General features: G+C 42.3%; 1 protein-coding gene across 1 annotated transcript in view; it reads left to right on the forward strand.

Moving 5' to 3' along the window:
• ANAPC4 (anaphase promoting complex subunit 4) overlaps window positions 1-12,461 on the forward strand; it is a 355,563-nt gene that overhangs the window by 95,703 nt on the left and 247,399 nt on the right. The window contains exons 12-13 of the mRNA XM_078678375.1: window positions 7,993-8,035; window positions 8,126-8,202. Coding sequence (XP_078534501.1) covers window positions 7,993-8,035; window positions 8,126-8,202 — 120 coding nt within the window. The remainder of the gene's footprint in view (window positions 1-7,992; window positions 8,036-8,125; window positions 8,203-12,461) is intronic.

The following is a 12,461-nucleotide window of genomic DNA, read 5'->3' on the forward strand; positions in this document are numbered from 1 at the left end:
TCGAAGTGGTTCCTGTATCTCAGCGGGGGAAAGGCTTCTATTCGAGGTTCTTCCTCATTCTAAAGAAGACGGGGGAGTGGCGTCCCATTATGGATTTGAGGTATCTCAATCTATTCCTAAAACAACAGTCCTTCCGGATGTTAACGTTGTCAGAAGTCTTGCGGCTTCTCTGCAGCGGCGATTTTTTAACGACAATAGACCTGGAAGACGCCTATTTTCATGTACCAATTATTCCTCAGCATCGGAAGTACTTGAGGTTCAAAGTGGGACACAATCACTATCAGTTCAAAGTCCTACCTTTTGGCCTCAGATCAGTTCCTCGTGTGTTCACGAAGGTTCTGGCCCCGGTCATGGCTTATCTGCGTCTTCAAGGAGTCCAAATATTTCCTTACCTGGACGATTGTCTTTTAAAATCCCAATCCGCAAGCCAGCTGCATCACGACACACGTTTGTGCCTCACCCTATTCAATTCTCTAGGGTTGACCATCAATGTAAAGAAGTCACATTTCACACCTCTGCGACACAGGACATTCCTCGGAGCTGTTATAGACACGGACGTGTCAAAAGCGTTCATCTCTGCCGAGCGGAGACAGAGGATAGTTCATCTGGTCTCCACCATCAGATCAAAAAAGTCAGTTTCAGTGCGAATGTTAAAATAATTTCTGGGAATGGCATCATCTTGTATCGCACTGATCCCGAATTGCAGGTTACGTACCCGCCCCATTCAGGAGGAATTGGACCTACAATGGCGACAGGTGTCGGGGTCGTTCAACGACCAGGTGACAGTCACATCTTGCATGAAGACCAGTCTGCTCTGGTGGGAGCAACGAACCAATCTGATCCAAGGGGCCTCCTTCCTTGCCCAGCCTCCAGATCTAACATTGACCACGGATGCGTCCATGGACGGATGGGGAGCCCATCTCCTGGACCTTTCCATCAAAGGAAAATGGACAGCGACTCAGAAGACCTGGCATATCAACAGACTAGAATTGCTGGCAATCTTCCTAGCGCTAAAGGCTTTCTTACCAGTGGTGCACGGAGAATCGGTGCTGGTTCAAACAGACAACACCACCAGCATGCACTACATGAACATACAGGGAGGCACAAAATCTCAGCCCCTGTCTCGTCTTGCCCAAAAGATTTGGGAATGGGCACTTCGTCATCACATTTGTTTGACAGCAGTCCATCTGCCGGGAGCGTCAAACATACTGGCAGATTCCCTAAGCAGGTCTGCGTCATCCACTCACGAATGGGAGTTACACCAGCCGACTCTGGACCTCGTGTTCCACCAATGGGGTCATCCCAAGATGGACCTCTTTGCAACTCCAGTGAATCGGAAGTGCCAGACTTTCGCCAGTTGGCATCCACATCCAGAATCCAGCGGCAATGCCCTACTCATGGATTGGACCGGCCTATTTGCCTATGCGTTTCCACCACTCCCATTGGTACCAAGAACGTTGTGGAAGATGCGCAGACAACCCTACCGCTTGATTTTAATCGCCCCACGTTGGCCCAGACAGGCGTGGTTTTCAGAACTCCTTCTAATGTCCCAATGCAAACCCATTCGTCTCCATCCACGTCCGGATCTTCTGACAATGGACAGCGGACAAGTTTGTCATCCAGACCCATCAACGCTTCAATTGTGGGCATGGAACCTGAATTCATTGAATTTGCCTCTTTAAATATACCTCAAGACTGTAGAGACATTCTAGCGTCGGCTAGAGCTCCATCAACCATCAAGACATATAGGTTAAAGTGGAAACGTTTCTGTCATTGGTGCGCAGCATCCAACGTACACCCTATCAGTTCCACTCCAGACCAACTGTTACCGTTCTTTTTAAGTCTTGCTCAGTCTGGTCTTTCACATGCCACATTGAGAGTCTTTTTGGCGGCTATCTCACGCTACCGTCATGATGGATCTACGTCTCTCTGTTCATCCAGAATCATTCGACAGTTCTTTAAAGGACTTTTCAGGAAGTTCCCTCCGTTAAGGCGCCCTCCTCCAGCGTGGCACCTCAACGTGGTGTTATCACAACTTATGAAACCTCCATTTGAGCCAATTCATCGCTCACACCTCAAGTTTCTGACCTGGAAAGTGGCTTTGCTTTTGGCTTTGACTTCGTCTCGTCGCGTAAGTGACTTGCACGCTTTCACTATCAAACCTCCATATTTACAGTTCAAACCAGATGGAGTATCACTTCGTACCAATCCTTCTTTTCTTCCAAAAGTACCTACGGACTTCCATTTGAACGAGCCAGTTTTCTTAAAGACTTTTTTCCCGGATCCTAAATCCCCTGCGGAACAGCGACTACATTCTTTAGACATCAAACGTTGTCTAAAATTCTACATTTCAAGAACAGCCCCTTTCCGTAAATCCAATCAGCTATTTATAGCATATGGACTACTGCGCAAAGGACACTCAGTGACTAAACAAACAATAACACGATGGCTCTCTTCAGCCATATCATTTTGCCATCAGCAGGCTGGCAGGCCTTTACCTACTCCAGTGAGGGCACATTCTACGAGAGCGATGGCGTCGTCCATCGCATTGTTTGCCGGAGTGCCTCTACACCAGATTTGTCGTGCAGCGACATGGTCCAGCAGGCACACCTTTACCAGACATTGTTTGGAAGCTGTTAACGAAGCGGATACCGCAGTGGGGCAAGCAGTGCTTCGTCATCTTTTCAAATAAGGTGAGCCTCTTTCCCTCCTCCATTCTTGAGATTGCCTTGCTTTTATGCTATATATTGTTCTTCAATGGTTTGGAAATATTGCAATCTCAGCTCTAGGAGGTTACTGCTATCTATTCTATTCAAGCATGTGAATCTATGAAAGACACCCCTAATACTGGAGAAGAACAATTGCTACTTACCTGTAAACAGGTGGTTCTCCAGTATTGGTGTCTTTCATAGATTCACATGCGACCCACCCATCCTCCCCTCAGAGGCTCTGTTCTCCTCATGCGCTATTATTACTAGTGCTACGAAAATCTGAGGGTTTGAGCTTCTGAGGAGAAGGTTCTAGAGGGTGCTTGAGCCTGATTGGCTGCAGTTTGGACTAACATAATGACACTGATATGTTGCAAATGAGTTTTTTCTCTCTAATGCATTTCTATGTAGTAACCTTTGTAAAGGTTTTTTTCAGTACATATTTTATCTGTTTTATTACTTATATGATACTATATGTATATATATATATATATATTTATTAGCATTATTGCTATTTTATTTACCGTGGGACTCCCACTTCGACGACGGGGAATATTCAAGCATGTGAATCTATGAAAGACACCAATACTGGAGAACCACCTGTTTACAGGTAAGTAACAAATGTTCTTATTAGCTGTGTTTTTATATATATATATATATATATATATATATATATATATGTGTGTATATATATGTGTCGCTGGTGTTGAGTGCTCTAAAAGGAGCTGCTTTCCACCTAAACTGAGACCTACCCAGAGTTCTCTCCTTCTTTTTTGCATAATTTATGCGTCACTCTATGCCTGAAAGGGTTTTGTTTTGACTTAATACTGGGTGCTCCCTTGTGTCTGGACAAAGCTATACCTCTCTGAAGAGCTCTAATTAGAGCGAAACACTGTGTCAGGGGTTGCTTTTAATCATTTCAGGTTGGCTTGAGTTGGTATTTTACCAATTCAAAGCTGTAATATTGTGCCTGGAGTGATAAATGGCTTTTGTTATTTGACAGCTCGGCAAGGACTGCACTGTACTAGTCCTATGCTTAAAGACTTTGCTGTTTAAATGGCGAAAGACTTTGTCATTTTCTATCTCGGCATGGATAGCACTGTCTAATCCTATGCTTAAAAACTTTGATAGAAAAACAGACATTTGAGGTGAGCAGATCTAGAGTGTCGCTGGTGTTGAGAGTGTTCTAAAAGGAGCTGCTTTCCACCTAAACTGAGACCTACCCAGAGTTCTCTCCTTCTTTTTTGCATAATTTATGCGTCACTCTATGCCTGAAAGGGTTTTGTTTTGACTTAATACTGGGTGCTCCCTTGTGTCTGGACAAAGCTATACCTCTCTGAAGAGCTCTAATTAGAGCGAAACACTGTGTCAGGGGTTGCTTTTAATCATTTCAGGTTGGCTTGAGTTGGTATTTTACCAATTCAAAGCTGTAATATTGTGCCTGGAGTGATAAATGGCTTTTGTTATTTGACAGCTCGGCAAGGACTGCACTGTACTAGTCCTATGCTTAAAGACTTTGCTGTTTAAATGGCGAAAGACTTTGTCATTTTCTATCTCGGCATGGATAGCACTGTCTAATCCTATGCTTAAAAACTTTGATAGAAAAACAGACATTTGAGGTGAGCAGATCTAGAGTGTCGCTGGTGTTGAGAGTGCTCTAAAAGGAGCTGCTTTCCACCTAAACTGAGACCTACCCAGAGTTCTCTCCTTCTTTTTTGCATAATTTATGCGTCACTCTATGCCTGAAAGGGTTTTGTTTTGACTTAATACTGGGTGCTCCCTTGTGTCTGGACAAAGCTATACCTCTCTGAAGAGCTCTAATTAGAGCGAAACACTGTGTCAGGGGTTGCTTTTAATCATTTCAGGTTGGCTTGAGTTGGTATTTTACCAATTCAAAGCTGTAATATTGTGCCTGGAGTGATAAATGGCTTTTGTTATTTGACAGCTCGGCAAGGACTGCACTGTACTAGTCCTATGCTTAAAGACTTTGCTGTTTAAATGGCGAAAGACTTTGTCATTTTCTATCTCGGCATGGATAGCACTGTCTAATCCTATGCTTAAAAACTTTGATAGAAAAACAGACATTTGAGGTAAACAGATCTAGAGTGTCGCTGGTGTTGAGAGTGCTCTAAAAGGAGCTGCTTTCCACCTAAACTGAGACCTACCCAGAGTTCTCTCCTTCTTTTTTGCATAATTTATGCGTCACTCTATGCCTGAAAGGGTTTTGTTTTGACTTAATACTGGGTGCTCCCTTGTGTCTGGACAAAGCTATACCTCTCTGAAGAGCTCTAATTAGAGCGAAACACTGTGTCAGGGGTTGCTTTTAATCATTTCAGGTTGGCTTGAGTTGGTATTTTACCAATTCAAAGCTGTAATATTGTGCCTGGAGTGATAAATGGCTTTTGTTATTTGACAGCTCGGCAAGGACTGCACTGTACTAGTCCTATGCTTAAAGACTTTGCTGTTTAAATGGCGAAAGACTTTGTCATTTTCTATCTCGGCATGGATAACACTGTCTAATCCTATGCTTAAAAACTTTGATAGAAAAACAGACATTTGAGGTGAGCAGATCTAGAGTGTCGCTGGTGTTGAGAGTGCTCTAAAAGGAGCTGCTTTCCACCTAAACTGAGACCTACCCAGAGTTCTCTCCTTCTTTTTTGCATAATTTATGCGTCACTCTATGCCTGAAAGGGTTTTGTTTTGACTTAATACTGGGTGCTCCCTTGTGTCTGGACAAAGCTATACCTCTCTGAAGAGCTCTAATTAGAGCGAAACACTGTGTCAGGGGTTGCTTTTAATCATTTCAGGTTGGCTTGAGTTGGTATTTTACCAATTCAAAGCTGTAATATTGTGCCTGGAGTGATAAATGGCTTTTGTTATTTGACAGCTCGGCAAGGACTGCACTGTACTAGTCCTATGCTTAAAGACTTTGCTGTTTAAATGGCGAAAGACTTTGTCATTTTCTATCTCGGCATGGATAGCACTGTCTAATCCTATGCTTAAAAACTTTGATAGAAAAACAGACATTTGAGGTGAGCAGATCTAGAGTGTCGCTGGTGTTGAGAGTGCTCTAAAAGGAGCTGCTTTCCACCTAAACTGAGACCTACCCAGAGTTCTCTCCTTCTTTTTTGCATAATTTATGCGTCACTCTATGCCTGAAAGGGTTTTGTTTTGACTTAATACTGGGTGCTCCCTTGTGTCTGGACAAAGCTATACCTCTCTGAAGAGCTCTAATTAGAGCGAAACACTGTGTCAGGCGTTGCTTTTAATCATTTCAGGTTGGCTTGAGTTGGTATTTTACCAATTCAAAGCTGTAATATTGTGCCTGCAGTGATAAATGGCTTTTGTTATTTGACAGCTCGGCAAGGACTGCACTGTACTAGTCCTATGCTTAAAGACTTTGCTGTTTAAATGGCGAAAGACTTTGTCATTTTCTATCTCGGCATGGATAGCACTGTCTAATCCTATGCTTAAAAACTTTGATAGAAAAACAGACATTTGAGGTGAGCAGATCTAGAGTGTCGCTGGTGTTGAGAGTGCTCTAAAAGGAGCTGCTTTCCACCTAAACTGAGACCTACCCAGAGTTCTCTCCTTCTTTTTTGCATAATTTATGCGTCACTCTATGCCTGAAAGGGTTTTGTTTTGACTTAATACTGGGTGCTCCCTTGTGTCTGGACAAAGCTATACCTCTCTGAAGAGCTCTAATTAGAGCGAAACACTGTGTCAGGGGTTGCTTTTAATCATTTCAGGTTGGCTTGAGTTGGTATTTTACCAATTCAAAGCTGTAATATTGTGCCTGGAGTGATAAATGGCTTTTGTTATTTGACAGCTCGGCAAGGACTGCACTGTACTAGTCCTATGCTTAAAGACTTTGCTGTTTAAATGGCGAAAGACTTTGTCATTTTCTATCTCGGCATGGATAGCACTGTCTAATCATATGCTTAAAAACTTTGATAGAAAAACAGACATTTGAGGTGAGCAGATCTAGAGTGTCGCTGGTGTTGAGAGTGCTCTAAAAGGAGCTGCTTTCCACCTAAACTGAGACCTACCCAGAGTTCTCTCCTTCTTTTTTGCATATATATGTATATGTATATATATATAGAGAGAGTTTGTATGGCACTTGAATCTGGAAGTCCTGGCATACAGATTCCACTATAATAAATGCATTTCAAAATCTGATCTAGTTTGCAGTATGCTAGAGCCAGAGCAGAAATTCCATCCAAGATTTATGAAATGTTATGATAATGCCGGTAACCAATTTATAACGAATATATTTTCCTGCAAGTTCCATTGAAGTAAGTGAAGGGTTTTCTGCTTCACCAGTAGTATTTGTGGGAAGCGGGGAGTCTAGCTTGTGATCATAATGTAGTTGGTAAACTCATCATAATTTTGCAAAAGTGTTGCGAAAAAATCGGTATTTGCTGTACGTTTCTACATTGCATACATTGTTTTGTAGGAAAGTGTCAGCCATTTTCTCCGGGAATGAATCTCCACCATCTGTGAGGAAAAAAGTTTATTTTAAAATACATTTTCAACATGAAACCATTTTAACAATTACATTTGTGGAGAATTTCTTGCAGAGTTCTATTATAAACTACGGTGCTTATGTGTTCTTCCACACAGTCATGGTGCTCTAGATTGCAATGCAAACATTGTATCCTTCTTTTTAGTTTGCATACAAATTATGACTGAATTCCAGTTGAAAGGTGATTAGTGGCAACAACGCAGGCTCGCATTCTAAGCTGGTCACATTTTGCATGCACAGTTGCTACATGTCTTAATATGTGTGTTTCCTTTAGTGTATAAGAATTGCAGTGCTGTAATGTTTTGCTCTTTAAGACGGCTGCCAACCAAATCAGCTGTTTCCATGTGGCAGAAACATTTCCTCCACAATATAATTGTGTGGGGTACTTTGCCGCAAACATCACCATAAATGATTGTCTGTTCCAATGGAGTAAATATGTACTATTGTTAACAACCTCACGTTTCCACATTATTTCAGAGTGATCCAGTAGATAACCTTCTGTTGAAAAAAAGTTAATTGTTCACATCTCTAACAGACATATTGTTTCCTCTTCATATCCTTTATTACTTCTTTTTTGAAAGCGTTACAAAATTTGGTGAGAGCTTTAACTAATGGTGATCGGTGCAATAGATTGTTTAAACCCCTATTTCCTTTAAACCGGTTCACTAAAACTAAGTTATGTAAAGTGTGCAGTATGTATTTGCTACTAATATCGTGATGAAGAAAAAGAATATGAATATGACACTTTTTTTGTTGCAGCCCTGAGCTTCAAGCATTATTAATGAGTCAACTAACTGTTAAGGTAGGTTAATCGGTCACCTTTCAGACTTTTACTGATTTAGTTTTGTAGCTGAGATGTATTTTATAAGTCTTATTTTACTGTTTTTGTCAGGGCCTAAAGAAACTTGGTCAGTCGATAGAGTCCTCCTACTCTAGTATACAGAAGCTTGTCATAAGCCACTTGCAAAGGTATGGAATTGCACATGTGTAAAGTATTCAATATATAACATACTAGCTTGCTATGCGTTTTCAGTGAGTAGGTTTCCCTTCTGTAAATGTCATTACTTATGATCATCTTCAATGTTTCTGACTCTGAATAATGTCAGCTACGCTAAAACTCACAGTTTAAATTACTTATGCTTGACTTATTAATAATTATGATGGGGTGGGATTTGCAACTTGTCTAACTATAAAAAAAACACGTCAGAGTATTGCTCAAGGACCTGCGAAACACATTTCTGAACACCTGCAAAGTAAAAAGCTTAACAGGGGTGTGGAATTTAATAAAAGATCTACTTGTCCATGGTGCAGGTTGCTTCATAAATCTACTTGTCCTGTACCAAAACCACTTGCCTCTTCGGTGCCTTGTAGTTCAGCGAAAACTATGGCAGCCATCTCAGTATATAAGAACTCTGATATAGCCTCTCTGATTATGCCAGGGCTCATACCATAGTAGTGTTTGAATACTTACAATCCCCTTATGCTGCCATGTTTCCGCAGCGCCAAGAAACCTAATGGTGTTAGCCGCGCTTTACAAATCAATTTAACATAACATAACATTAACAGATCTACATACTAGGGCTGAAGGTATCGGTAAGCAACAGTTCCACGGTTAGAATGCCCATCTGAGTCTGTGCAAACCTACTAACCTACAATGTTTTAACGGTTTTCAGCAACTCTTCTCTAATCTTTTCCCATACTGAGAAATGTTCGAAATCTGTACCTGACAATGGTAGACATAAACCTTATTCCAGAGTTGGGAACAACGTGGTTGGAGGGAAAGTGAACTTGCAAACAATCAGATTTTCGCATGAGCAAATCTACATATGCAGATTTGCTCATGCTAAAATGCAGTTAACCAATATTTTCTAGGAGTACTATTTCTATTCCTACTTCTGAAAATTATTGGGAATTCCCGAAAGTCATACAGCTGCACTTAGTGGGTATATAATGGGTGCACTTTTAAGACTTTCTCTAATATTGGGACCCTAATTTGGTCTGGTGTTGACTGTGAGCTTTTGTGTTTATTAAAATTCTGTCTCTCTCTGTATCGGCTGGCTTCACTGTGAGTGACAGCATTCTGCACTTTCAAGGAGCATGTCGGCACACAAAGTAGTTTTGTTCAATGCCAGTAACTACTGTGGCAGTGTGTGCTTTTTGAGACCAAAAAACTATTTTTGCTTTTGCCAATGTTTGTTATAATGGTGAGGGCCCGGCAGGTCCCACATCAATAAGGTTTTACAAGAACCATGCCAAAACAAGTCACACATTGACAAAACTAAAAGGCTGACCACCAATTTCAGACCTACTGCCTGTGCCAATGCTTGTTTATTTTTGTTTCCCATATTCTTATTGAAACTGGTTACACCGATTTTCCATTATGAATATTTTTGTTAAATACTAGCATGCATCAACACATGTTACTAAATGATGATGCTAAGAATTGGCACCTGAAATTTTACAATAGTTTAGCTAAATATTTTTTTCCTGCTTTGATTTGTTTATGAACATTTTTATTTTGAAAGCAAACTATCATCAGTCTTTCTTTCAAGCTTCTGTAAATACTTGCATGAAACCAGAGAGCATTCTGTGAGCATTATACATAGCCTCATATTGCTAAACTCTGTAAATGTGTGTACACATTTTTATTCTGGAACCACTGTCAGTAGTGCAATCGGAGCGTACAACACTTACTTATAGCACTCACCCTAATAATAAAGGCTTTCAATTAATATAGCCTTATATACCGGGTATTAAAGGTCCGCTCCTGTGTTAAAGGCCCGAGCCGAAGGCGAGGGACTTTAACAAGGGACGGGACTTTAATAACTGGTATAGCCCTGATACGAAGGGCTATAAGGCTATTAGAACATTCTGCCACTAGAGGGCAGAATGTTCTAACAAATAAAACAAAGGCTTCTCGAACCTCGAGGGGATTTAAATCCCCTCGAGCTTCGAGAGGCCTTTGTAAAACTTTGGAATGTTGCTCTGCGGACCTTGATTCACAATGGTTGCGTAGGAATAGGTGGAGCGATTTAAATAGAACCACAAGGAGAAGGGAAGGAGAAGTGTCAGCCCTTTGCCGCCACTATACTGACACTTCTCCTTCCCTTCCTGTGCAGCACTTCCGAAACAGCAGCCCTGTTCTGAAGTGGATCCCGAGTCCAAAGGATCGAAACGCCGTCGACTTCTCTGTGCAATTGAAGGCGCCCTTACTCCGTGTGGTTCTATTTAAATCGCTCCACCTATTCCTACGCAACTATTGTGAATCGTTTTGTGCTGAACCACACAGTTACTTGTACATATGTTCACCTTATGTCACTACACGCCTTTTCTCCGATTTCACTTTGTCACTTGCGTCGCCACTTATATGTGTCAGGAGCACCTTTGTGCACCAAGTCCAAATTGGGTTGTCTATGCAATTCATGCCACAGTGCTGATACCACTGTATTGTTTCTAAAAACTTCTTTACTAAATATATGATGCCATGTGCACTTTTGAAAAACTGCGTGAGTCGCCCTCTTTCCTTCCTCGTAATGTATGCTACATGCTGATTTAGCTGACCCCGCCATTGATACTATTTCTAATAGAGCATTAGTTGCAGTCATTCCAAAACCTGGTAAAGATCCACTAGTCTGTAGTAGTAATCAACCTATATCATTAATAAATACTGATGTTAAGATCTTTGCAAGTATTTTAGCAGCTCGCCTCCGCAAAGTTATCCCCTCTCTTATACACTGATCACAAGTGGATTTTGTTCGTGGTCGTTCATCTAGAAACCACCTTCGAACCTTGGCCCATACTTTATGGCCTGCAAACGAGTTGACCGAGGATTCTGTTGCTCTCTCATTAGATGCAGAGAAAGCATTCGACCAAATTGACTGGAGATACCTGTTTGGAACCATGAAACGTCTAGGTGATTCATTTATTTCCAAAGTTCATCTTCTATATGATAACCCAATAGCTCAGGTTAACTGTGGTGGTTTTCTCTCAGACCCTTTCCCAATTCGTAGAGGCACCCGTCAAGGTTGTCCCCTTCCTCCTCTTTTATTTCTATTAGCAATAGAAACTCTTGCCTCTTTAATTCGCCACTCGCCACAAATACAAGGCACACCTATGCCAAACGGTGATTCTAAACTATATCTATACTAGCTTACCCGTCGCGCGTTGCTATGATCTCCGAAGAAAGGAAATTCAAGGAAACTAGTTATGATAGCATTCAATTTACATTGTGTCATTTTTATTGAAACGTATTCATTTTAATATGGAAAACATTTCAAAGTGTCGGTCCGAGGCATATGAGCTGCAGATAGTATACTTTGCATTAGATCGCCACCTGTTGTTGGGCTCAGATGCTTGTCTTCTTGGAAGAAGTCTTTGTAGTCACGAGATAGGTGACTCCTCCCTTGGACACAACTGCGCATGGGCATCGGCTCCCTCCTTAGATTGTTTTTTTCCGCCACTGGGTTCGGAAGAAATTTTTCCGCTCCGTCTAGAAAAGACTTTTCAGCAACTTCGAAGCGCAAAAACTTTATACAAACACCATCGACATCGAAGAAACTACTTTCGACATCAACTACATTCCGGTGCATCGGAGCGGGCCGTTGGGCCTACCGGCGCCGTACAGCCTACGCCTCATGGAAAGAACTCCATGAAAGAGATGCCCGTCATGTCGAGCAAAGTTCCCTCATTGTGACCATCACGAGGTTTGTAACCTCTGTCTATCGCCGGAACACAACGAGTCAACCTGCACAGCTTGTGCATCCTTCCGATCGAAAAAGACCATTCAGGATCGGAGGGCACGTCGACACGAAATGAGGAGATCAGCGCCAGCACTCGAGGCCATCTTTGAGGAGGAGATCGTTGAAGAAGACGTCTCCGAGGACGAAGATCCACTCGAAGACATCTCGGAGGACGAGGCTCCACTCGTCGCTGAGGAAGACTCGCCTGATCTTCAGATCATATCGGGGGCAGAGGACTCAGACGACTCGATTCCATCTCGACAACCTGTGAGTAACCTTGCCCCTGCACCACAGACACTACCCAAACCAAAGGCGACGGTCAGCACTCCGCCAATGGGGCCCAGTCGAGACCGAAATATCCCCTCAGACGCCCCGCCCTCTGGCTCGGCTCCGAAGAAAACGGCTACGCCTTCCGGTGCCTCGGCACCGACAAAACCACATGTGCCAATTCCACCTCCTCCATTGGCACCGAAGCACACACATCCTTCG

This window comes from Lissotriton helveticus, chromosome 2_2 (genome assembly GCF_964261635.1).
Source record: "Lissotriton helveticus chromosome 2_2, aLisHel1.1, whole genome shotgun sequence".
In the NCBI taxonomy this organism is placed as follows: Eukaryota; Metazoa; Chordata; class Amphibia; order Caudata; family Salamandridae; genus Lissotriton; species Lissotriton helveticus.